This window comes from Pelophylax lessonae, assembly GCF_965119305.1.
Source record: "Pelophylax lessonae genome assembly, chromosome: 10".
In the NCBI taxonomy this organism is placed as follows: Eukaryota; Metazoa; Chordata; class Amphibia; order Anura; family Ranidae; genus Pelophylax; species Pelophylax lessonae.
In genome coordinates, this window is record NC_138777.1 from 218,273,851 (window position 1) to 218,300,703 (window position 26,853).

Genomic DNA, 26,853 nt, shown 5'->3' on the forward strand with positions numbered 1-26,853 from the left:
TATAGCAGAGAGAGAGAGCTGTTTTGCACCCACAGGGACTCAGAGCAGAGCACCAATGCTGCACGCTGTTCAGTGATCAGAGAGAAAGAGGAAGTCCAGGAGTTAACACTAGAGCCCCACTGCCGAAATCACCGCCCATAAGGCTCCAAAAACATGGCTGCCGCTCTATTCAATGGGAAACTACTAAAAAATGGCCGTCGGACTAAACAAACATGGCCGCTGATATATACAGCAGCCATCCACAACAAAATGGCAGCTCCACACTGCGCGCATGTGGCTCCCGGGACTCCCAGAGGAAACCCAGGAACGCATGAACAATAGGAGCCTCCGCCAGGACCATCCCCCCCCCAAAAAATTTTGGCAGGCGGTAGAGCACCCCCCCGGCACTGAGTTTTCAGGTATAGTCACCCCTGGGGGGGGGGGGGGGGTTGCTAGTGTGGGTGAATGGGGGGTGGTCAACAGGGGACCCTGAGATTTTAAGGGGAGACGCTATGTGTAAAAGGAGGAGAACCCGGGGGCCTGACCATCCCAGGGAGGGGCCCATGTCCACCCCAAAAAGGCCACCCGGGGGAGGGTGGACTACTTACTTACCACACCATGGAACCGGGTGGGCACCACTCAGGGCAGACCACTGCACCATTGGAATAGGGGTTCTGCGGGCCAGAGGCATGCTGCGACTCAGGCCGTGACCAGGTCGTACGTTTAACTCACAGGCCAGCCCCCCGTCCAGTGGGACTATGTCGCGGCTGACCTAGCGCAGAGCTGAGGCCTGCATGCGCTCGCTGGCCGGACTGGGGAGACTGTAAGGATCTAGAATATCCAGTCCGTCGCCCAGTCCCGCAGTTGATTGCAGTTCTCACAGGAACAGAAAATAATAAAAGAGGAAAAAATTCAATTCAAAATGAAATACCAGCACCAGAGATCCCAGGAAGGAACTACAGTAGGTCCTTACTCCTGACTAGGCAGAAAAAAACGGAGTGCCTATAGCAGGAAGTGGGAGTATACCCTCTGGGACGGCCCCATAGGTGTGGTAAAGCTTTTTCCTGCCTAGTGTCCTACTCCTGTAGGGGGCAGCATAACCCAATGGGCAAGAAGATTCTGGAGCTGCGTCCATCAATGAACGAAAGAGAAATACTAATTTTAACTTGTAAGTAACAAGTGTCAGAAAAAGGCTCAGTCTTCAAGGGGTTAATCCTCCATAATAGAGGATAGGAAGCGCCCAGCCACAGGGAATATATTTTTTCCAGCATGCTCAGTAATATGTCAGTTAACTCTTCCAGGTTATTCATTACCTTTCACAAAGATCATAGTACTCTCTTCCTGACATGCTGCCATTTTTTTCTCTCCAGAAGGTCGGAGCTATTATTGTTCAGGCATCGTCCAGGGTCATTGTCTACTTCTTGGACTGAGATACCAGCTCAGGGGTTAATCCTGGTGTCTGGACAGTTCCTGGCTGTCTTCACAAATGACTGACACAGATCTGCCCCCTGCGGCAGCCTCTGATCTTGTGACTTGCAACAAAGTTACAATGTTGCAGTCTGATCACTGGGGGAGAGAGACTGAGGAAATGCTTCCTCCTACCTGCAGCAGACTGATGACATTATCTAAGCCGATCAAAGTGAAGCTCAAAGGCAGAGTTTTAATCATATGGTTTTTTTTTTTTTTTTCTTAACTAAAAAATGATAATGTTGCTGCATATTGTGATATGTTGGGAATTTATTTATACAGGCCTGTAAAGTTACTAACATGTCCAATTTAAAGTGGAAATAAAAAGAATCATTTTGATAAATAAAATATATATGTAGTACTCTGAAAAGTCATCAATGGAGTTTCCAAGGAGAGCAGGATGCAGTGTCGCCTCTCTCCAGCAGACGGCGATAGAGCTCTCTCGGTAATCTATACTGGAAGATTCGCTTATCCAGCCGATGGCGCTGTTCTGCCAGCAGATGGCGCTAATTACAGGTTTTTGCTGGTCAAAGCAAACCTAAAGCCTGCAGCGTCGCTTTCCACCAGCAGATGGCGATATAGTCCTCATCGTACACTCCAGCCACATGTCCGCCCGTCTCTTTCCGTTTAGCAGGAAGCAGCCATCAACCAATGGGTGCGGCGGATGTCGGTGACGTAGAAGGGCGGGCGATTTGAACAGAGCTGGGGCGGACAGTGTCCGGAATGTCGGAGAGAAGAATGGCGGGGCTCCTGGAGGAGGAAGAGGCGGAGGGCGGCCTAAACCGGGAGATTTGTCAGGACTTCAAGCTGGGTGAGGGGCGCTGATAGGTCACCTGGCTGGGGAGGGGGGGCAGTAACCATGACAACCCACCTGGCTCCATCCTCTGCTGCCCTGACTGGGGGCAGTAACCATGACAACCCACCTGGCTCTATCCTCTGCTGCCCTGACTGGGGGAAGTAACCATGACAACCCACCTGGCTCTGTCTGCTGCCCTGACTGGGGCAGTAACCATGACAACCCACCTGGCTCTATCCTCTGCTGCCCTGACTGGGGGTAGTAACCATGACAACCCACCTGGCTCTATCCTCTGCTGCCCTGACTGGGGGTAGTAACCATGACAACCCACCTGGCTCTATCCTCTGCTGCCCTGACTGGGGGTAGTAACCATGACAACCCACCTGGCTCTATCCTCTGCTGCCCTGACTGGGGGTAGTAACCATGACAACCCTCCTGGCTCTATCCTCTGCTGCCCTGACTGGGGGAAGTAACCATGACAACCCACCTGGCTCTATCCTCTGCTGCCCTGACTGGGGGGCAGTAACCATGACAACCCTCCTGGCTCTATCTGCTGCCCTGACTGGGGAAGTAACCATGACAACCCACCTGACTCTATCCTCTGCTGCCCTGACTGGGGGGCAGTAACCATGACAACCCACCTGGCTCTATCTGCTGCCCTGACTGGGGGCAGTAACCATGGTAACCCAGCAGGAATTACATTTTTTTTTTTTTCCAGCCTTCGTTTTATCCTTTTTTTCCCAGGTGATGCTGCAATGAACTCCCTTCTTGTCTGAGGGTGACACCCATACTGAGCAGCATTGCAGCGTTGTCACCTGAGGATGGGCAGTGTGCTAGGACTACATAACGCTTCCTTTACTGCAGATAGGAGGGAGCTCTGTAGTCCATGGAAATAGAGAACAATGAGGGGGAGTTGTAGTCAGGTGGGGGCTCACAAAGGTGCGCTCACTCAGAGGCGGAGTTCTCGGTGATATGCTTGTTGGTACGCTCGGAGGCGGGGGGGGGGGGGGGGGGCTCTCAAGCTCTGTATACAAAACTAAAACAAAGTGGTGATAATGATGTTATGGAGCCCACTTATTTAGTTGTCATTTTGGGGTTGATTTACTAAAATTGGAAAGTGCAAAATCTGGTTCATAGAAACCAATCAAATTCCATGTTTTTTTCTTTTTTGTCAAAGCTTAAAGCGGTAGTATACCGCTTTTCGACAAATTTACCTACAGGTAAGCCTATAATAAGGCCTATAATAAGGCTTACCTGTAGGTACAATTAATATCTCCTAAACCGGCACGGTTTAGGAGATATTTGCAGTGCATGCAGCCGCTCTCGCGCTCTGAAGGTCCGGGGGGGGACCTTCAGTTTTCCTTGCCGGGAAATCACTCCCGCGCGGGAGTGACGTCATCGCGGCTCCGGCCAATCACAGTGCCGGAGCCACCGAACCCGGAAGAGAGGCCCAGGGATCATGGCAGCGCCCGCAGCGGTGTCCGGGGTTCCGTGTCGGGGCTTCGTTCTAAGGTAAGTAATACATAATGAGCTAGTATGCGATGCATACTAGCTGATTATGCCTTTTGTCTTGCAGGTTTTTTTTTTTTTTTTTCGGGTTTACAACTGCTTTAATTCTTTAATTGAACAAGATGAAGTTAGAAGCTGATTGCACAGAGCATCTCCGATCCTTTTCTTTTTCAGGTCCCCCACTGATGTTTCTGGCCCTACCCCCCCCCCCCCCCCAGAGAAAGCCGCTCGCCCTGGAGGCACCGCTGTGTGCTCGCTCCTAAGCCTCTACTCTGCGTGTATAAGACTCACCCCCCCCCCCCTCCCGCTCTCCTCTTTGGCTCACTGGCTGTGATTGACAGCTGTGGGAGCCAATCGGAAAACCTTCAGCCTTTAAAACCAACTTAAAGAGGAAGTAAACCCTCCTCTACAACTTGTACCTATAGGTAAGCCTATATTAAGGCTTACCTATAGGTACTGTAAATATCAACTAAACATGTACCGTTTAGGAGATATTTACCTTACATGCAGCCAGTGACGTCACTGGCGCATGCGCTCTGAAGGAACGGCCGCTGGTGCCGTTCCTTCAGAGTCCCGTGCCGTGACCGTCGGCTCCCACGCACGTGCGCGGGAGTGACGTCACCACGGCTCCGGCCAATCAGATGGCCGGATGCCACGATCCCGGAAGACAGGCGACTGAACATGTCGTCCGTCATACAGGTGAGTGAGCGGCATGGCGGGGGCTCATTGTAAGGTAAGTATCTCATAATGAGCTAGTATGCGATGCATACTAGCTCATTATGTGTTTCTCTTTCAGGTTGTAAAAAAAAAAAAAAAAAGTTAAACGAGTTTACAACCTCTTTAATGTAGCTGGCATTTTTACATTGAAGTCAATAGGATGCAGCATGCCATTATTGGCACTTTTTTTTTTTTTTTTTTTTCTTCCTATCGGTGAAATGCCAATATCCCTGTTTTCGAAAGGCCAATATATTATTGCAACCCTATCTACCATGCACAGCTGCACCAGATTTACACTCTCCAGTTTTATTAAATCAACCCCTATGAGTGCGGAGATCCTCTGTGCTGTAGGAATGGACACACCTAGCGAGGTATGCATGCAATTATGGACATATGTTTGTCTGACATGTAACGGCTATTCTCTGTCCCTTCAGGGATCTCCACCTACAGAAGCTCGGGGCGAGTGCTGAGATTTTCAGATATTATCTATTCTTGTGCAGAATATGTGCTGTACACATCTGAGCTGGAGAGGGAGAGTGACTTTAACCACTTTACCACCGGAGGATTTTGCTGTCTTACGTCTGGGCCACTTTTTGCGATTCGGCGCTGTGCAACTTTAACTGACAATTGCGCGGTCGTGCGACGCTATACCCAAACAAAATTTACGTCCTTTTTTTTTCCCCACAAACAGAGATTTCTTTTGGTGGTATTTGATCACCTGTGCGATTTTTACTTTTTGCGCTATAAACAAAAAAAGAGCGTTTATTTTGAAAAAATAACAATATTTTTCACTTTTTTTTTTTTTTTTTTTTTTATATATGAAATTCCCCCCCAAAAAAATGTCAAAATCAAAATTTTTTAAAATTTTTGGCCAATTTCTTTTCTGCTACCTATGTTTGGTAAAAAAAAATCGCAATAAGCGTATTTTGATTGGTTTGCGCAAAAGTTATTGCGTTTACTAACTAAGGGAAAGATTTCTGTCATTTTTGGTGTGTTTTTTTTTTTTTTTAACGAGTAATGGCGGCGATCTGTGATTTTTTTTTTTTTTTTTTTTTTTTCGGGACTGCGGCAGACAGATCGGACCCTTGACTGACATTTTTGAGGGTACCAGTGACATTACTACAGTAATCAGTGCTATAAATATGCACTGTTACTGTAAAAATGACACTGGCAGGGAAGGGGTTAATTTTATTGGAGAGGGAGGGGTTAATGTATGCCTGGTGCTTACTGACGTGTGGGGGGAGGTGACTGAGTGACACAGGGACAGATCGCATGTTCAGCTATGCCGAACCCTGTAATCTGTCACTGTCTGTCACTTAGGAGATCCGCCCGCTTGTGTTTACACAAGCGGGCGGATCTCCAAACTAGATTCCCCGACGATCGGGGAAGAGCAGCGGCGATCGCTGCTGCTCCTCCCCTGGCCCGACTCCCGCTGTGACTGAAAACAGCGGGAGCGCGCCTCCAGTGGCGCGCGAGCGCCGCCTACAGGGGGAGGAGTCCAGCGACGTAGTACTACGTCGCTAGACGATAAGGAGCCACTGTGCTGCAGTAGCAGAGAACAGTAGCAGAGAACAGTAGCAGAGAACAGTAGCAGAGAACAGTAGCAGAGAACTGCGCCCTGAGCCCACCCAGTTGTGTGGCAATAGCGAATGAATATTAGCTATTATCACACGGATCCTCCTCCCAGCCAATCGGGAAGCGGGTCCTGAGACCCGTTTCTCGATTGGCCGGAAGGAGAGACCATGCTATTGGCCAAGAAGGAGGGAGGAGACGCTGGGGAAGCCGCCGCTGCCTGCCCTCCACATCAGTCCAGGGTGAGTGAGCCGGGGAGGGGGATGGTATGGTGTGCTAGCTGGTGTGGTCGGGGGGGGGGGGGTATGGTGTAGTCCATCTGCCGCCCCACGGCCCATGGAGCACCAGCCGCCACTGCTCATGACAGGTCTCAAATAAGGCCTCCGTTGGAGGCTAAATGTTCTGGCATGCCTGCTGCTTGTGGTATTGAGCTGCCCCCCACAAATGCACGATTAACCCAAAAAAGCCCATCAGTTCCTGCCTGTAGGATGTTGTACGTGAATGCCTCATTCTTCACTGGCATATAGCAGGATGTGTTTAGTAACTTTTTGTGTTCTTTACCTCTAGTCTTGTTCCCGGAAGATGAGGATAGTGACTACGGCAGCCACAAAAAACTGGGCCGGGTGTCTCCATGCCGTGTTTTATCAGGAACCGTCCAGTTCCCCGACTTATTCCAGACCAGCAATCTCCTCTTCTATGAAAGGTTTGAGGCCTACAAGGATTATCTCCTGGGTATGTACGAGTTCCTTTGCTTCCTTTTCTCCATTTCCTGCAGCAAAACTCCTCCATGGTTCCAAAGTGTTCTATGCCGTCTCCTAATTACTAATGACCTCCACCATGCGGGAATTTATAACAGGCCTGTGACCATGAAAGCTTCTGATGGCCAATAAAAGGTCAGAAGGTTACATGACAACACCCAAGACTGAGGGCCACATTTTTTTGAAGTAGGGGTATTGCCGCATTAAAAAGCTGGTTAAAAAAAAAGATACCGGGAGGATGAATTTAGCCTGAGGCATCATCCCGGCATAACCACAAAGTCAAGAAAGTCCACCTGGCGGGAACTTTTCAAACTTTCTTATCAAAATAGACCTAAGCATTTGCTATGTATGCTGTGTGCTTTCATTTTAAAGGTAATCCTTGCTTGGCATTCTGTATCTGAAAATGCTCTCTTTTCAAAAACCTTCAGTATGCAGCTCCCCCACAGCCCCCCTGGTACTTACCTGAGCCCTATCTCGACCCAGCAATGTACAGGAGAGCGGCTGCTCTCCTGGGTCTCTGCTGCCATTGGCTCCCGCTGCTGTTATTCACAGCTCGCAGCCAGTGAGGAGAGAGCGGAGGACGCTCCTAGCGAGTCAGCTCGGGAGCTGCTTTCTAGGAGTGCCCCCATAGCAAGCACATAGAGATATAGAGAGATGGATAGATATGTTTAGCTGATTTTATTTTTTTATCTTCTATTTTATTCACGGATGTGGCAAGGGAGTGTTCATAATAATTGTATCACTTTAAATAAAAGTGCCTATACTGTTAAAAATCCGGTAATACACTTTTTTTTTTTTTTTTTTTTTTCTGCATTTTGCTGAATTTGTGGAAGCCGATCTTCTAACAGCCTAAGGCCCCTTTCACACTAGTGCGACTTGTCCTGCAATTTTGGACCGCAAAATCGCATGACAAGTCGTTTTCCATTATTTTCAATGAGCCCCCATTCATATCAGTGCGTTTTGAAGTCGCACCAACTTCAAAGTAGTCGCTCCAAACAAAAACAAGGTGGATAAACCACCTATCTCCTGCGCTCAGAAAAGCCGACTCCTTGACTGCTCTGCCCACGGGACTTTCAAAATGGCGTCTTGGATGGCTAGGATCCTGCTGCCTAAAAGGACTGGGGCAGTCCAACAATACTGCAAACAAGAAACACAAAGAAAGGCACATCGACCTAGCGCATTATCCTCAATATATGCTTTATTGTTAAAACATAAAAATGGCTACTCACAAACAAAGGTAAAAATTAATCACATCGGACTCAAGATCTTGAGTATCGAGAGTAGTCCATACGAATGTCCCTTGTCCTATTAGGATGACGGCTGACGCGTTTCAAGGCATACGCCTCTTCCTCTTCCTAAAATTTTTAAAGTCGCGTCCAAATCGTGCCGCGATTCGCGGCAAAAATGCGGTGAAATCGCGTCGCATAAGTGTGAAAGGGGCCTTTAGATTAAAGCGGAACTGATCCCATCAATTTAATAGTTTGAAAAAAGTTACATTCCCAGCATGGCAGGAATGCTAACTGTCACATATTTGCTTGTGTGCTCAACCAAACTGTCAAATCATCAAATGACTGGAGTCATAACTGATCACATGTGCAGCACCATGGCAGTTGCAGATCAAACAGAAGAGTTTCCTTGGCTGAAAAGGATAGGAGGGTTTTCACCATTTGCTGCTCGGGGCTCTGGGCTTCAACAAAATGGCAGCTTCTAGCAAGAAACTGGAACAATGCTGGAAAGAGATGGGCTCGGGTGTGTTCGGGATCCCACTAGGAAGCCAACACTGCACACGGCTAATCACAGGAAGTAAGACATTTCCCGATCTGTGCAGCTGCTGACCAGGAAATCTTTCCCTGCCTGTGATTAGCCGTGTGCAGTGTTGGCTTCCTGGTGGGATCCTGAACACGCCCAAGCCCATTCCTAAACTGGCAGCAATTTACAGCCCACAGTAACTTTGGTTGCCTAATTATTTAATATGGAACGTATGTTCCTTTCTAAAGAATTTTTTTTTTTTTAATAATAATTGCTACAAGTAAAGTTTTGCTTTAACTACAAATCCCATGAGGCACTGCAAAACTCTGACAGCCACAGTCATACATTCCTAAGGTTAGAGGCATGATGGGATTTGTAGTTTCAACACAGCTGGAGAGCCAAGGTTCCCTACCTCTGTTTTAGACCATCAGTCAGGATTTTATTCCTCGCCCCACAATATGCTGCAGTTGGGCTTTAAAGGCTGGATTCACCCTTTAAAAAATAACTGCACATAGTCTTGCAGGAAACAAGTGTGTTTTTAACAGGGGCCTGGAAAGTATTGCACCCGAGATCACAGCAGACCCCTGGAGGAAGTGTCAATGGACTAGGAGTGTGCGAATTACCGCATTCATAGGCTATTGAGAACTACAAGTCTGTGTGCGATGGTGGAAGTTGGTACTTGTAGTTCTTTCATTCACAGATCTCTGAGTGAGTGAGTGAATGAATGATGCTGTTGTGTGGGCGGGGCCCTGCACAGCTATGCAACATTTTAAAGTGATAGGGGTGCGGGGAACAATAATCCCTGCACGCTGTCGGGGGAGAGGGGGAGGCATTTGCACTATGTTATGTGTTACAACCTAAATAGGGGTGTAACGATTTGCGAAAGGTGAACTTGCCCTTTAATCCATGGTATTTTGGATCCCTTCACAGGAGATGCCAAACCCTCCGAAGTGATGGAGTTCATATCAGAATACTTAGAAAAGGCTCTGGAATCTTCTGGCTGGAAGGCTGTTTGGCGCACGGACATCTTTGAGGTTCTTGTTGAGGTATACAATAGATTGTGTATTCACCCCTTGACTGCATTTCTGCTTTTTTTTATTTATTTTTTCTTATTTCTGCTGAGCTAATGGTTTTGTAGTTAACAAATGGGTGGAGTCCTAACAAGACAAAAGTAATGCGAGTGTATGGGCGTTATTGATATAATCTAAAAATTAACTCTGAATTTTTCATTTATTTTTTTAATAGGTGACAGACGTGTCTTACTCCAGTTTAAAGGCTGTTGTCCAGCTATGCGAGCCATTCACGTGTGACTATCGTATGGAGTGCATCACCGAGCAGAGCATTCGCGACCTGCTGGAGGTGAAGGAGCAGAAGGTCCCTCTACAGGAGCTTTATGTGGTCTATGATGATTCAGGAGAATATGACCAGACCGCCATGTCCATTGAACACGTCAGGTTAGTAAAATAATGGGGTCCGGTCTATTTGCTGAGCATCAAAAGTAAAAGGTGGATGACCACACAATGCAAAGGTTCATAAAGTTAATTTGCAAAAATCAAAAAAATCCAAACACGGCACATGGAGCAAGTTTTACGCCAGCTTGGCTTGTTCTCTCTATGGATTTTTTTATTATTGAGAGCAAACTTTATACCAGTGCGTGGAAGAGCTGCACGATTATTAATCATTAAAAAATCGTGATCTGATTCAACCCCCACTTACGATCTTAATTCGGCATTTCCTTGATTTATACAGTGCAGAGCTGTTTTTGCACACTCACAGCTGTCAAAAAAAAAAAAAAAAAAAAAAAAACCTTGGGCAAATATTTATTAACATTGCTCAGGCTGGGAGATGACTATAAACACGTTTTACAATGTATTATTTGGTTCTTATAGATCAAAAAGCTGAACTTCGGTCCATAAATTAGGTCAGTTTAACCACTTAAAGTGATTGTAAAGTCTTTGTTAATTTAAAAAAAAAAATGTTTATACTTTCCTTCTCTGTGCAGTTGGTTTTGCACAGGGCAGCCTGGATCCCTGTTGCTGCTCCTGGCCCCTCCTTCCTATTGAGTGCTATGGGGGCACCCGAGCAGAGCTGCAGCTCTGTGTGCCCATTCCGACATGGAACTGCCAATGGTTCCCGCCCCTCTCTCCTGATTGGCTAATTGACTTTGACAGACGCGGGAACCAATGGCACCGAGGCTGTGTCTCATTCAATCGGGAGGGAGAGTCTCGAGCGGCCAAGAGACTCGTGGATAGAGAACCCACATGGATAATGGAGGCGGGGTCTCTCTCAGGTTAATGCAGGATTTGACTGAATTTAGAAAATGTCCAATTCATGGGAAATTTGTCCACCAGCATTCTATTATTCTCTATTTGTTTGGCTTGTTGAATGGGTCATGTGAACTTTTAGCGCTGTGCCTTGGAAAGAAATTGAGCGTATTTTCCTCTGTCTTGTCCACTGTGATTGTTTGATGAGAAGCCCTTATGACGCGCTGGAACTATTGTTTCTTTCAGGTTCTTTTTCCAACACATCTGGCGCCCCTGGGATGAAGAAGAGGAAGATTATTTTGATTATTTTACAAGATGTGCTGAGCCACGATTACGCTTGTAAGAGCTATGTACAGCCATTTTAAAGGGGATCTAAGGATGGGGAGGGATGACTGTGTACAGCTGTTTACAGTAAAAGGGAATCTGGGAATGGGAAGCAGGGGGTTAAAGCTAAACAGCAAGCAAAACCCTTTCATATACAGCGGGTAAACTAAGTATTGAGCACATCACCATTTTTCTAGGTAAATGTATTTCTAAAGGTACTATTGACATGAAATTTTCACCACCTGTCGGTAGCAATTCATACATCTAAAGAAAACAAAACAAGTTCAAAAATGAAGTTATGTGTAATAAGTGGAATGATACAGGGAAAAATTATTGAACACGCTAACTGAAATTTATTTAATACTTTATACAACATCCTTTTGTTGGTAATGACTGCTTTAAAACGTCTCCTGTATGAAGAAACTAGTCGCATGCATTGGCCCAGGTGTGATTCTGGCCTATTCTTCCACACAGCCTTCAAATCTTGAAGGTTCCGTGGGCATCTTCTATGAACTCAGATTTTTAGTTCTTTCCATAGATTTTCGATTGGATTCAAGTCAGGTGATTGGCTGGGGCATTCTAGCAGCTTTTTCTTTCTTTGAAAACCAATTGAGAGTTTCCTTGGCTTTGTGTTTGGGATCATTGTCACTCTGAAATGTCCTCCCTCTTTTCATCTTCATCATCCTGGTAGATGGTAGCAGATTTTTATCAAGAATGTCTGGGTAAATTTTTTCCATTCATCCTTCAACAACATGAAGTTTGCCAGTACCGTATGCTGAAAAAAAGCCCCACACCATGATGTTCCCACCTCCAAACTTCACTGTTGGTATGGGGGTGTTTTTGGGGTGATGTGCAGTGCCATTTGACCTCCAAACATCCAAAGAGTTAAATTTTGGTCTCATCTGACCAGACTATATTCTCCCAGTATTTCACAGGGTTGTCTAAACGTTCAGCTAATTTTAAATGAGCTTCAACATGGAGTCTTGCGTGGTGAGTGTGCATACAGGCCATGGCGGCTGATTGCATTACTTGTTTTCTTTGAAACAATTGTACCTGCTAATTCCAGGTTTTTCTGAAGCTCTCCACAAGTTGTACTTGGTTCTTGGACAATAGTTTAAAATTATTTAGTGAGTAAATATAAAACCCAATAACATGTTCAACTCACAGGGTAATAATGACAGACTGTCTTTGCCCAGGTGGGCTGTGTGGAGGATCCTGCACGAGATAGTGGAATAGTCCTAGCTGCAGCGGCAGCTCCCTGTAGACAGGAGGGAGGACGCTGGCACCACGAGCTGCAGGGAGCTTAATGACAGCGGTCAAGTCCAGAGTAGAACTGACCAGTCGGAACCCAAGGCAAGTAACTCCTCCTTCCTCAGCCGATCGGAGTTACTTACCTCTGAAACGCATTCCAATTGGTCATTTCTACTCTGGGCTTGACAGCTGTCATTCGGCTTGCTGTAGCTCGTGGTTCTAGCGTCCTCCCTCCTGTCGACAGGGAGCTGCGGCTAGAGCTATTCCATTATCTTGTGAAGGACCCTCCACACAGCCCACCTGGGCACAGTCTCTCATTATTACCCTGTGAGTTGAAAATGTTGTTGTGTTTTTTATATTTACAGTGCAGGGTGCTTGTGAAAAACTAAAGGAGGGTGCAGATGCAAGACCAGTCACTCAGCACAAGGAGAGAGTGCAGCAATGACCGGTCTAATACAGGCAACGTCTGCACAAAGCAGAGCACAGAAGTTGTTTCACACTGGATTACTCCAGAGAACTGGGAGAAATATACAAATAACACCAAGATTTAAATAGAGATGATGCTTGCATTTAAGGAGTGGGTAGATGTAAAGCTGAACTGTTACTGCATTGAATATGATAATGAACGTGATAATGCCTGTGACTGACCCAGCGGCAGAGACTGCTTCAGCTGGAAGGAAGTCTGCGGGACCAAGGAATAAAGTATAATTGCGGTTATCTTACCCCTAGACAAAAAAGAGTGTTTAACTCTTGTGCGAGGGGAGCTCCACTGCAAAATCTTTTTTTTTTATTTTTTTTATCCTTTCACCTTTACATTTTATTTGGCTTTTGATTTGACTGGCAATTAAGCTCATTGGTTGCTCGGGCAAACGCACCATTTCCTTTCAGAGTGGTATTTAATATGCTCACATTGTTTGTTGCAGCCATTATGACGTTCTGGAAGAGCGTATTCCATCTGAGCTGGTATCGGAGTATCATGCCATTCTAACACGCTGCATGCAGGTCTACAGTCAATTCAACAACCTCCGAAATGCATTATCCAGCAGCGACACAGACACCGAGCTGGATAATGTATCCATGGTGGAAGGAATGAAGATGGATGGTGAGATGGAGAGCCTGAAACGGAAGCTAAAACTGATCGAGAATCCTCTGCTGAGGTATTGTGCCGTCTTGGGCAATGGTGATATTCAACTGATTTCCTGTTGTATTTGCCAACGGATTAGTTGCCACCCTTACCTTCCCGCATTTCATCCATCATACTTTCTTTTGTGGGTGCAGTTCTCTTTAGTTCCATTCCTCTTACAGGTACCTCTTCTGTTGTCAAAAGAGCCCTGGAAGGTACAGCCTGAAAAAAAAGGGTCCCCGCCCCGAGTGTGGAAAAGTCATTCACGTTGTATCCACAAGTATGACCATTGAGACCTTGACGTGTCTCACTAGAGAGCGATTGGAGCCGGAGTCCTGTAACCAAAACCAGGAAATCCAGGTAGCATCTTTTTTTTTTTTTTTTTTTCCTTTTTCCTAAAGAAAGTAATTAAGCAAATAACATATCGGTTGTAATTTTTATAAATCGCTTACTGTTCCTGGGTTTGTCCCGGCTCAAAGGGCTCACTCACACTAGTGGTTGGGGGCCACGGTTGAGCTGTGGTTTTACCGCTTCTTCGTTAACTACAAAAGCAGTGGCTGGGGGTATACACATGCCATGTCAGGAATATTACCCCCTTTCAAGTGAATGGGGCCGCTCTGCAAGTCCCCCTCCAACTGCGGGGTACAAGAGGTTAAAGTGGTTAAGCTTCTACGACAAGTGGTGTAATCCCCTTTTACATTATAATCAAATGTGCAGCTTTTTTTTAAAAAAAAAAAGACAAAATATCTTATTTACAGCGCCGCGGGGTGCTCACATAACCTCCGGTCACTCTCCCTTGGTCCAAGCACTGCAGTGGGAGGGGCTGTTTCCCTGCTGACGTCAGATAGGAGGAGAGAGGGAGAGTGGTGGGAGATCACGTGAGCGCCCCGTGGCACTGTAAATAAAGGAATTTTGCTGATTTATTTTGAAAAAAATCCCACACCCTGCACATTTGATCACAATGTAAGAGAGGGGATTACACCATTTGTCACTACTAATTGTAACCGCTATAGTGGCCTGAGAGGTGGGGTGGAGATGGAAAATGGACTCCTGAGCTGATAGGCAGGGAAGGAGGGGGAGAGAGGAGAGATAGGTGACTGAGGCACGTAAACTAACCGCGGTAATCTGGGATCAGCAGCCACGATTACCGATGTCAGCAAATACAGGAACACGGGAATAGACAAGATAAACTAGGTTTTTTTTTTTTTTTTTTTTTTTTTTTTTTTTTTTTTTTTTTTTTTTTAGAACCTAGAGGGACAGATGACGCCACACTATCCTGTGTATCCTGCTATATAGAAACTGGATCATATTTATTTGGTTTACAACCATTTTAGAGCTGGCAGTGAGGAGGTGATATCGCGCATCTTCATTGCCTGTCAAATGCTCTCTAAAGAAGGATCTAAACCTTTTCGGAGACTAAAACACAGGGGAACAAGCCCCAATTTGTCTTTCGCTGCCACGTCTGTACGGCGTATGGACCTGTCACCGGGGGGGGGGGGGGTTCACACAATCTGGTGGCTGCGGCAACCACAATTGTATGTAAAACTGACAAGCAGACCCCTGCATGGAAGGTAAAAGCATTTGGGTGACTGCGCTGCGGAAACGCATCCACTCCTCTTCTTCCTATGAACCGGAAAGCTGCGTGTATGACCTCACTTTTGGGTCACCCTGCCACCTTCCCCAGCTAGCATAGCCAGGAAGAAATGTGATCTGCATTGCAATACATTCATTGCGTTTGTTTGCCCTGAAATTCACTTCCTAGACCTTTGCGGTAAAATTAGAGACAGAAAATTGGAACTACCACCATTTTATTCTCTAGGGTGTCTACTTTCAGAAAATCATGTTTTGGGGGTTTTGTGTAATCTTCAGGCCTAAAATGATTTTTTAAACGTGTGCAAAAACGGCTATGACAACGAAAGGGTTAAAGCTTTTCCAGACAAAATATAAGCAAACACTATATATATATATATATATATATATAATATATAATACTATAACCTCTCCGGCAGGTTGTGTCTCCTACTTCTGTCAGTGGCATCAACATCGTACACTTCAGGAGTATCTGATGCCTGTACACCCTCTACCCCCCTATGTCACTATAGGACACAGCAGTAAAAGGGGGTTACAAAAAATTGAGTAGCCAGTGTCCAAATTGCCAGCATAATCTGTTCCTTGAAGATATACACAGAAATAGTTCTAGCATTAGGACCAAAAAAGCCATTGATTAGGGTTTAGTTCTTCAAAGTTCAGAATTTGTCGGCTGCTACTGGTCTAATTTATGCTTTCTTCTACAAAGTACTACATATTCCCTATATAAAGTTCTTAATTAAGAAAAATAAAATCCAGAAATGTCATGGGTTGTAATCCTGTGCTTCAGTTTGGTACAGTGAGAGAGGTGGCAGACTGGATTTATTTCATCACATCATGCGTTTTTGAAGGTGTTTTATTTTTTTTTTTTTCCCCTCTTTGTAGTTCCACAAAGATCTCCTGGAAGCAGTAAATGCGTGCTATGATGGCGATCTGGTCCTGATTTGTCCTGGACATTATTATGTATACAGCCAGATCTGCATTGCAGACTCTGTACATATAGAAGGTAATCTTGGTTTATTCACTTTCTGTGTGGATTTTACTATTGGGACTTGTAACCAGGGTGCAGTATTGACATTGTAGAGCTGGGTTGGCCTTGACTGAATGAATAACAGGCTTGGTTTATCTCTCTGGATGAATGGAGCTGCAATTCAGATTCTGCAGGAGCAGACCTTGGCGCTGTGTACTGGGACACATTCCTGTACACTTTTCCTGACAGTCAATTTCTGTGCCCACTGTTATTCAACTTGTATGAGTATAACCTGTAAGACCCCATTCACACTAGCACGACTTGGTTGCCTGACACGTCGCGGTGGGTCGCTCGCCATTGAATAGTACAGGACCCGTTCTAATAGGAGCGAAGCAAGTCGCTCCGACTTAGAAAAAGGGTCCTGTACTACTTTGGGGCGACCTGGAGGCGACTTGCATTGACTTCAGTGATATGAAGTCCGTGCATGTCGCGCCGGCTTCACAGGTCGCCCCCAGCAAGTCACGTCGCCCCTGTATAAACGGGGTCTTATTTCTGCAACAAAGCCCATTTGGGTACTTATGAAAAGCAATGCAGGAGCTGGATGTGCAACAGTGAAAAAATAAAATAAAATGGGGAAACATTTTTTAAAGTGTCACTGTGCTCGCGCACCAAAAAAACGCATACGTAAGTCACGCCTGCAAATTTAAACCGTGTTCAAATCTCACTTGTGAGGTACCACTGCGATTGTCAGAGCGAGAGCAATAATTTTAGCAAAAGGTCTCCTCTAAAACTTTAAACTGGTAACAGTTAAATTTTTTTTTTTTAAAGCATCGCCTATGGAGATTAAGTACCGTAGTTTGTTGCCATTACCTGAATGCACAATTTGAAACCTTAACATGTTTGGTATCTATTTACTCGGAGTGACCTCTTTCACAATATACAAAAAAATTGGGCTGACTTTACAGTTTTGTTTTTAACCACTTAAGCCCCGGAAGGTTTTACCCCCCTCAATGACCAGGCCATTTTTTGCGTTACTTTAATGAAAAATTGCCGTGCGATGCTGTACCCAAATACAATTGATGTCCTTTTTTTCCCCACAAAAAGAGCTTTCTTTTGGTGGTATTTGATCACCTCTGCTGTTAGATTTTGCGCTATAAACAAAAAGAATGACAATTTTGAAAAGAACGCCATATTTTTTACTTTCTGCTATAAAACCTTCCCAATTTTTTTTTTTTTTTTTTTTAATTTTCCTTTATCAGTTTGGGCCAATTTCTATTCTGCTACATATTTTTGGTTAAAAAAAAATTCCAAAAAGCGTGTATTTTTAATTGGGTTGCGCAAAAGTTATAGTGTTTACAAACTACAGGATAGATTTTTTGACTTTTTATTTATTTATTTATTTATTTATTTATTTATTTATTTATTTTTTATCACTAATGGCGGCGATCAGCGTATTTTAGCGGGACTGCGACATTGTGGCGAACAGATCGGACCAGTGACATTAATACAGTAATCGGTGCTAAATAATATGCACTGTTACTGTATAAATGACACTGGCAGGGAAGGGGCTAATACTGAGGTTGATCAAAGGAGTTAACTGTGTGCCTAAAGTGCTTGTTCACTGTGTGGGGGAGGGTTTCCCCACACAGTGAACCAGGTCTGAGGAAGGAGCGTTGTGCGCATGCTCCGAAACGCGTTACGTCATCATAGGTGGACAAGCGGCTCACCGCTGTTCCTGGACTAATCCTGCTCCCCCCATTGGACTCTATGGAGGCGGCGTCATCTCCCGGCTGCTGGTTCGGCTGTGAGGAAGAGAGCGCCATGCCATGGGGTTGAGAGAATAACAGGAGAAGCCCATACATTACCCACATGTAAGTGTGCTATGTTGTTGTTTAATAAATTGTGGTTGCATTACTGAGTGGCGCCTGTCCTTTCTTATTACATATGTGCCAGCGGGATTCCGGCTTCTGCCTGCTCACAGTGCTGCCTTCAGGAACCAACATCGGATTTTGCCACATTAGGATCAACATCCCTCTATTCCAACTACAGTTCAGTGCGGGTCCTATCCATCGGCACAAGCGCCCAACACATCACTTGTCTCTTGTCTGACAAAAGATGATTATGGAAACAAAGGAGGCGGGTCTTCGGTCAGTTTCCCTGACGATCGTGGGAGGGCAGCGGCAATCGCTGCCACTCCTCCCGCGGTCCGCCTCCCGCTAAACATGCGCCGCCGAAACCTCGTGTACGAAATCACGTAGTACTACGTGATTTTTGCACAGCCGATCCGCCCCCGATATGTGTGTGTGTGTGTGTGTGTGTGTATTATTTATATTTTTTATATATATAATATATATATATATTTGTGGAATGAAAAGACCTCAAGCCACCCGCCGCCTACAAAACTTTACTAAACAACCAACAGGCAATGACAGGACAGACTGTCGCCCTCATCGGTGGTTGGAATGAAAGGACATGTGACGTCAATCTCCGCCCCCACTATCATACAGTGAGGTGCAAAAGTTACATGTGCTACATGTTATGACCACAAGATAAGAGGCAAAAAAAGGTATTTGAGGGTAGTGAAATCATGCTAGTTATTGTTAGTGTCTTATTCAATGCTCTTATGCAAAAAAAGGCATTCTGATTACATTCCCTTTCATTTCCAGGTTATGGGATGTCAGATGACATCATTATTGAGAAGAAAGGGAAAGGGGACAAGTTTGTGGAATGTTGCGGTCCCAGTGTGAAAATCTCCAATGTGAAGCTCATCCAGCACAATGCCGTGGAAGGAATTGTCAGTAAGTGTGCCAGCAACTGCCAGGAGCAGGGTTTTTTTATTTTTATTATGGTGTGGAAAGAATGAATAAAAACTGAACTTATAGCGGAGCTCCACCCAAACGTGGAAACTATGCTTGTTTTAATCCTCCCCTTCACTGCCAAGTTTGGTATTTTTTTTTTTTTTTTTGGGGGGGGGGGGGGTACCTGGGTTCAACAGGTATCTGCTTGGATCGTTGCGGCGAACTGAGCTGGAAGTTCGCACCCCTCCTCTACCGCCCTGGAATCTGAACTTGGTGCATTCAGTTCTCCAGAAGCCTCCCTTTTGAAAATATTCAGGAGATTCCCCTGCTTATGGTGTCCCAGAATGTGGTGCTTTTGATGGTTATAACCTTCTGCTGTCAGAACTGGCGGCGTTCTCTTGTCATACTCCTTACTTGGTGGTTCAGAAAGATAAGGGGATTCTTCGTCCACGTCCTTCGTTCCTTCCTAAAGTAGTCTCTCGGATCTCCATTTGAATTAAGACATTGTGTTGCCTTCCCTGTGTGCCAGGCCCAAACATCCTAAGGAATTTTGCGTTGCATGCCATGGATGTGGTTCGGGCAATTCGGGTGTATTTGGTAGCTACAGAGTCTTTTCGGAGGTCAGGCTCACTGTGCCAAGAAAAGGGCTGTCAGCTTCTTCTGTGGCCATTTCAAGATGAATCAGACAGTGATTCCGGGCCTATTCAATCAGGGGTCAGGTTCCTCCTTTCCCTGTCACAGCGCACTCTACTCGGGCGCTTAGTGCTTCTTGGGCCTTCCGTCATCAGGCACCGGTCCTCAGGAAGGATGTGCTGGAACTGGAGAAAGTCCAGAGAAGGGCAACAAAAATAATTAGGGGAATGGAGGACAGCAGCTATGAGGAAAGACTACAAGCACTGAACCTATTCTCTCTGGAGAAGGGAAGATTGAGGGGGGATATGATATCAATGTACAAATACTGTACTGGCGACCCGAGCATAAGGAACAAACTATTCAGAGAGAGGAGATGCAATAAGACACGTGGCCATTCACTAAAACTTGAGGAAACGCGGTTTAACCTTAAAGTGCGTAAGGGGTTCTTCACTGTAATAGCGGTAAGGATGTGGAATTCTCTTCCACAAGCAGTCGTATCAGCAGGGAGCATTGATAGTTTCAAAAAACTATTAGATGGACACCTTAAAGACCACAACATACAGGGGTATACAATGTACGGTTAATAGCAAACACACACATACATCATAGGTTGAACTGGATGGACTGATGTCTTTTTTCAACCTCACTAACTATGTAACTATGTAAGGTTCGCAAGGCGGCCACTCGGTCATCGGTGCACACTTTCACAAAGTGAACATGTTGGCATCGGCTGCTTGGGATCAGTTTCCTCTAAGCGTGTAATGTTAGGTTGGGGCTCCAGTAGTTTTTTTTTTTGTTGAGCTCCTGTTACCTGGTTGGCTCTCCTGTTTAGCCTTGATTTTTTTTTTTTTTTTGTCCCAATGCTCATGTATGGCACTGCTTTTGGGCGTCCCAATGGTTCCAGAATCCTGGAAGAGCTGTGTCTGTCAATGAACGCAGAGAAATGGATTTTACAAGAGGTCAAAAATCCCATTATTAAAAGTCCGCAGCGACATTTTGTCTGAAGGAGCCTGAAGCTCCTCTTTAAGTACAGCATTGGAATACATAGAGTTGTTTAACCTGCCAAAGGATTTTTATGTCTGTCCATCCAGTCCTGAGACTTGCACAGCCCTGAAAAGTTTTTTTTTTTTTTTTTTTTCTCTTTGATGCACCTAAGCAACCCTTACAGGTCTTGTCCCTTCCCCAGCCTTTGACTGGCCAGCGAAAGTAAAAGCGGAGGACTGAATCTCATCACTGTCACTTTGCTCTCTTCCTATTGGCCCTTGTTAACACTTGAGCACTGCAGCACATACCAAGTGGCTCCTCGTCCTGCTTCTCCATCTCCCAATCTGAGCTTTGCTGTATAAAGTTGTAAGAGGTTTATGCTAAGTTAAAAGGTACTTACACTGCTTGCATCACAAACAAGGCATTTACTAATGTAGAAATACAGAAACACATTTGGTACAATGGTCTGCCTGTTTATTTTTAATTACTTGTCGGTCACAATAGGCATGGCACAGGGTAAATTGCAATTGGTTTGAGTAGACTGCATCATTGATCATTCTTGGTGAAAAAAATTTCATTTAAAGTCCCAAACCTCCTTCCTTTTTATCTGATCGTTCTTGGTGAGTTCGGCTGCCTAATTATTGGCTGTCTGGAGTCTCATTGGTATTTCTTTATCTTGTGATTTTAGGTGTTCTTGGAGGGAAGACTGAGCTGGAGAACTGCGTATTTCAGTGTGACACCACCGGCATTACAGTGAAGAAATCGGCAGAATTGGTGATGCGATATTGTGACTTGTATGGAGCAAAGGTAGACTTCCTCCCATCTTTACATCAACTTGTAAATTCATAAAGCACTGACAATTTACACAGCATTTTACATTCTGTACATTCACATCAGTTCCTATCCTCAAGATGCTCACAGTCTAAGATCCCTATCTCCCATGCATTCATACACATCCTAGGGCCAATTTATTCAGGAGCTAATTAACCAACCGCCATGTCTTTTGGAGTGTGGGAAGAACCAGGAGTGCCACGGGGGGAGCACAGGGAGAACATGCAAACTCCATGCAGAAGGGTCCACCACCGAGCCACTAATACAACCACCTTTTCACCCAAAAGGGGAAGCTCTGCTTGTTGGCACCCTCCAGTGCCACATTTGGCACTTTTTGGGGAGTAGGGGGGAGCGGGTGCCTGGTTTTGACAGGTACCCGCTCCTGGGTAAGATTGGCGATCTACAAGCCTTTCTGGTCCCTCCTCCACAGGTCCCACACACAGGTCCCAGAACACAGTGGAACCATTCAGAAAGCGCAGCGCAACTGACGCATGCACAGTAGGAAACGGGCTGTGAAGCCTGAAGGCTTCACTGTCAGGTTCCCTTACTTACAATTCCGGCGCCTGCACCTGAAGCCGATTGATGAATCGGCTTGGGGTGCCGACATCGTGGGATCCCTGGACAGGTAAGTGTCCTTTTTTTATATTAAAAGTTATCAGCTACAGTATTTTGTAGCTTTTTTTTTTTTTTTTTTTGACTGGAGCTCCTCTTTACCACCCAGAGCCATGTTCAGACACCACACAGCCCTCAGTTCTCCCACAGAATTGAATAAGCTTAGCGCAGATCATACACTTTAAAGCTTGATTGTACAATTTCCTTGAAATCTACCACCAACTATTTAATGTGAGGACCTGCACATTGAATTCAAACTGAATGGATTGTTTATATTTGCCCTCATGTTGCATAGTTTTGGAAGGATAAAAATTTTAGTGTGTGTGTGTGTGTGGTCACCCCAGGGCTGTAAATGTTAGCACTGTACCTTTTGTAAGAGTTTTAGGTATTTCATCAGGAGGCATGACCTAGCAAATATGCGTTTTCATTCTACTTTACTTATTTGTCTCATTCAGGGAGCTGGCCTGGAGATCTATCCTGGAAGTAACTGCAGCTTGACAGATAATGGAATCCACCACTGCAGAGATGGCATTCTGATCAAGGTATGAGGGCACAGACCTGACTCCTGAAGGAAATCTGCCATGAGAGAAAGCTTCAGATATTAGGCTTTGCTGAAAGCAACTATTACCTCTTATGTGCTGCAATACTATAGTCCAAGAAAGGTCTATGTAACTGTAAGCTGTGCCATTGTATGGCCATGGTAAAACTCTACCACTGCTTAAAGTGGAGCTTCACCCTCTTGAACCACTTTGCCCCAATACATTTCTGATAACTCGGCATTTATTTATTAAAAAGTCAACTTTTTATATATTTATTTTTTTTACGTCCAAGTATTTGTCGAATCCTGGGATATACAGTATGTGTCTGATCAATCCCAACAGGCATCCTCTGCTTCTGACATTGCATTATTTCCAATGCGCAAATGACGTGATTACGTGCAGTTAGGCGCCATTATAATTTTAAAGGATTCGCTGCTGGGGGGGTTCCCTGTTGATATCAGGTTACCATAACAACAAGGCGGGAACTTCCTCCGAGGCTGCTATTGTTGTGGTAACCTGTTATCAATAATGCGCACTGCAGTGTTTTCAATGCGCAGGCGCAAGTGGTGCATGCTGGGTAGCCAGTATGTTGGTGCCAGCGTCATATGCCCACACGAACAATGGCTGCTGCCAGAAAGTTGGGAGGAAATGTTTCTTATGTGCTGAAAGTAAATCTTGTGCTGAAAGTAAATCTTGCACAAACACATAAACCAGTGGAAGTAATTCCCGAGCACATTTTGCGCTATCCCGGCTCGACCAATAAAGATCAATGAAGATGCCTCAAAATAACACCGGATGATTTTACGATTAACAAGGGTCAGATTATTTAGCAGTATTTTGCCCTAGACTTCCATTTGCACACTCAAAATTTGTACAGCCCATTCTATTGTTGCAACACTTCCCTGAACTTCTGAATTGGGGAGTGCTCACTGTTGTTCCTCCTGTCCAGTCTATATTGTGCATGCATGTCCTTCTCTAAAACCACCACGTTACCTCCTGCATTAAAACCACATGTCCCATGATTCCTTGCCCCAGCTCATATTGCTCGTGCGCGCCTGATCTAATATAGCTTTAGCTGGTCTCTCTTCATAGTATAGGCCGGGCACAGGTGCTTTAGGGGGACCCTGCATGGTAGTGTAGCTACTTTTTATATGTGGAAATACCAGGGGGTATAGATTATGATGCAAGATTGTGCGCCAAACGGGCTGCAAAGAAAGGGGGACAGCAACTAAGGAAGTACATGACATCCTGGTGCTTTACAATTTATTAAGGCTTTAAATTGCTCCAGATCACTTGTCTAAGTTTCTTCTTGAATTCTTTTATCAGGACTTTATTGACGAGGTTCATGATCTCCCCAAAATAATTCTAGAACACAACGTCATCCACAACAATGAGGGCTATGCTGTTGTTTTGGTGAAGCCGACTGCTACAATGGAGAAAATGAGGCCAGATCAAGAAGGTGACTCTTTCCCTTTTTAGTTTGCATTCCCTGTTTCTGTAACTGTCTGGAAATTGGGTCAGTGTGATGTTTAATATTGTCCCTAACTTGTTAAAGGGAAAAAAAAAAAAAAAAATCTTTGACTGTAACAACCAATCGCAAATTGCCTATTATTTTTGTATGTGGCACTAGTTCAGATCTGGTTGCTATGGAGACTTGGCATAAAAGCCGCCAGCGGGTTCTGCCTTTTCTCAGCTTAGTTAAAGATAGGCCAGCTAATATACTCAGATACCGTGCACTCTGCATTAAGGAAGCAACTTGGCAGCATCACTGGTTATAATGGATAGAGTATCAATAACAAGGAAGACTGGGGTGGTCTCCTGGTAAACTTTTTTTCTAATTAAGAAATTGCTATGTCTGATCACTGGTACGCTCACCAACATGTTCTCTTTAAAGTGGACCTGTCAGAGTAAGATATACGTTATTGTAGATAAGATATAGTTTTATTGTCATTGTATACATACAGCAAAATGTTATCAGGATACTCTTTACAACAGCAACAGTCCCCCCTCCCACACTGCTGTGCACAGCACCCAGCCAGTGCATCTGCATGTGCCGCCATCATGGAATCCCCAGTAACCTAAACAACTACATGAGGAAAATTCTTGGTCTATCACTAAACAAACAGTATGATTATTCAAAAAAGCACCACTTTTTGACCTTAAGCTCCCTGAGATGTTCTCAGTCTTCTGTGGACAAGGGGAAAGCCATTCCTCAGTCTGCTGCGGGCAAGGGGAAAGCCATTCCTCGGTCTGCTGCGGGCAAGGGGAAAGCCATTCCTCGGTCTGCTGCGGGCAAGGGGAAAGCCATTCCTCGGACTGCTGCGGGCAAGGGGAAAGCCATTCCTCGGACTGCTGCGGGCAAGGGGAAAGCCATTCCTCGGACTGCTGCGGGCAAGGGGAAAGCCATTCCTCGGACTGTTGCGGGCAAGGGGAAAGCCATAGTTCCTTTTTGTGAAAAACAAATGTAATATTGATCTTATAATCATTGTGCATTTACTAATTTTGTGCAATGGAGCCTGCAGAGCATTGTGCCTGTGATTTAATGTGTCCGTGCAAAGTACAGGCTCTTGCAAAGTTTTCTCTCCTCTCTGTACAGAAGCACAAACCTGCTGTTATGGGTCTAGAGGAAGTACAGTTAGACTAAAAGGTGGTGAGGTAGGAGAGGTCACAGTCACTGCCTCGGTGGCAGATGGAACGTGTAGTAATTCACTGGGAGAGATCGCAGCTGTGTGGGCGGAGCCATCTACAGCCATGCTGATATCTAGATTCTGTCTGAAGTCTGTGCCAGAAGATGCACTCTGAGATTCAGGTAGGTAGGGGCAGGGGGGTAATGTGGGTTTTGAGAATGCGTTCAGTATGGGTGTAACCTTGCCTAATATCTGTATTAATGTGGTTCTAAGGGCAACTTTTTTTTTTTTTTTTTTAACCTTACTACATTCTATGCAGTTGGGTTAAAAAAAAAAAACCTTCAAGCAGCTTCCCCCAATACTTTACCTGAGCCCGATCTTGATCCAGAGATGTGCATGAGCACAGCAGTTCTCTCGGCTCTCTCTTCACTGGCTCAGACACAGCAGCGGGAGCCCTTGGCTGTTGTCAGTCACAGCCAGTGAGGAGGGGGGCTGGGATCGGGGTACTGTCTGTGTATCTAATGGATACACAGATTGAGGCTCGGGAGCGAGCGCGCACAAGTTCCCCCATAGCAAGCGGCTTGCTATGGGAGCACATGGCAGGGGACCGAGGCAAAGGAGGATCGGGGCTGCTCTGTGCAAAACGATTGCACAGAGCAGGTAAGTATGAGTTTTTTTTTTTTTTTTTTTTTTTTTTTTAAGTGTTTTCCTTAATCACTTTAAGGCTTTAATTTTGAATAACATAAATCTGACACTGTTTCCTAAAATGGTGGTATCTGGTGAAATTCAACTACAAAAGAATATGTTGTCCCTTTTCCTTTAGATGAAGATCCTGAAACCAACATAATGGAAGGCAAGACAACTACAGGTATAATCCAGTTAGAAGCAGGTGAGGCTGTGCAGTCAGAAGACAATGCTGACCCAATGGAGAGTAACGCTGAGGATTCTGGGAAGCGCCCCACCACTGAGATGGCAGATGGAAGCTGTACTGACCTCCCTGACAAAGGAGAGTCTAACCCATTACATGCTGAAGACCAAGCTGATGATTATACTGCTATCCAAGAGGTTGATGGCAACCAGACAATCGCCACTGAACTGACTGCCAATTCCAGACGAAAGACCATAATACAGAAGAAGAGACTGAGCGCCCTGGGGATAACCAAGGCAGATGACGAACAGATCCTGTCCCAAGAGATGTTTGTCTCCATTGCCAATAATCAGTTTAAGTGGAATGGTAAAGGCAGTTTTGGGACCTTCCTCTTCTAAACTTCAGGTTGCACGTGTGATTCTTGAACTCCTCTTCATTTGTATTACTGCATATTTAATTTAATTGCTCATCATTGCACATGTACATAGGATGGCCATGCTGAAGCTTTTTGCACCACAATTAAGATAATCATGAACTGGGGAGGGGGGGGGGTGTTTGTATATAAATGTATTTTTTTTTTTTTACCTGTCTGCACATATGTGGCAGTTGATTAATAGTTGATAGGTCTGAGCTGAGTACACTGAAAAGCCCTGGTGCCCTATCTATGGGCCAGGGGTCACATGCAGGCCTTTGGCACTTACTGTGCTGCCCTTGGGACCCCTTCACATAGTAGTAGTGTCTGTTTCCCTATTGCCCTCTAATAGCATTGCTCTCTAGTAGGCTCCAGCCTGGCTGTCTCCTAAAGCATATTTGCATTCCCCGATGTACACCACACATAGATTCCCGAACAAGAACAATGGAGTTCCCCTTGGGGCGGGACTTTTAAGGCACTATG

General features: G+C 45.2%; 1 protein-coding gene across 1 annotated transcript; it reads left to right on the forward strand.

Moving 5' to 3' along the window:
* Positions 1-2,157: 2,157 nt before the first annotated feature.
* SHCBP1 (SHC binding and spindle associated 1) lies at positions 2,158-26,493 on the forward strand. The gene is made up of 13 exons (XM_082269562.1): positions 2,158-2,257; positions 6,608-6,772; positions 9,478-9,593; positions 9,793-10,001; positions 11,058-11,150; positions 13,310-13,543; positions 13,692-13,869; positions 15,982-16,102; positions 18,733-18,864; positions 21,170-21,288; positions 22,380-22,466; positions 23,790-23,922; positions 25,914-26,493. Exons 1-13 carry the CDS (start codon positions 2,170-2,172, stop codon positions 26,354-26,356), a joined length of 2,118 nt encoding a protein of 705 aa, XP_082125688.1. The 5' UTR covers positions 2,158-2,169; the 3' UTR covers positions 26,357-26,493.
* Positions 26,494-26,853: the final 360 nt, after the last annotated feature.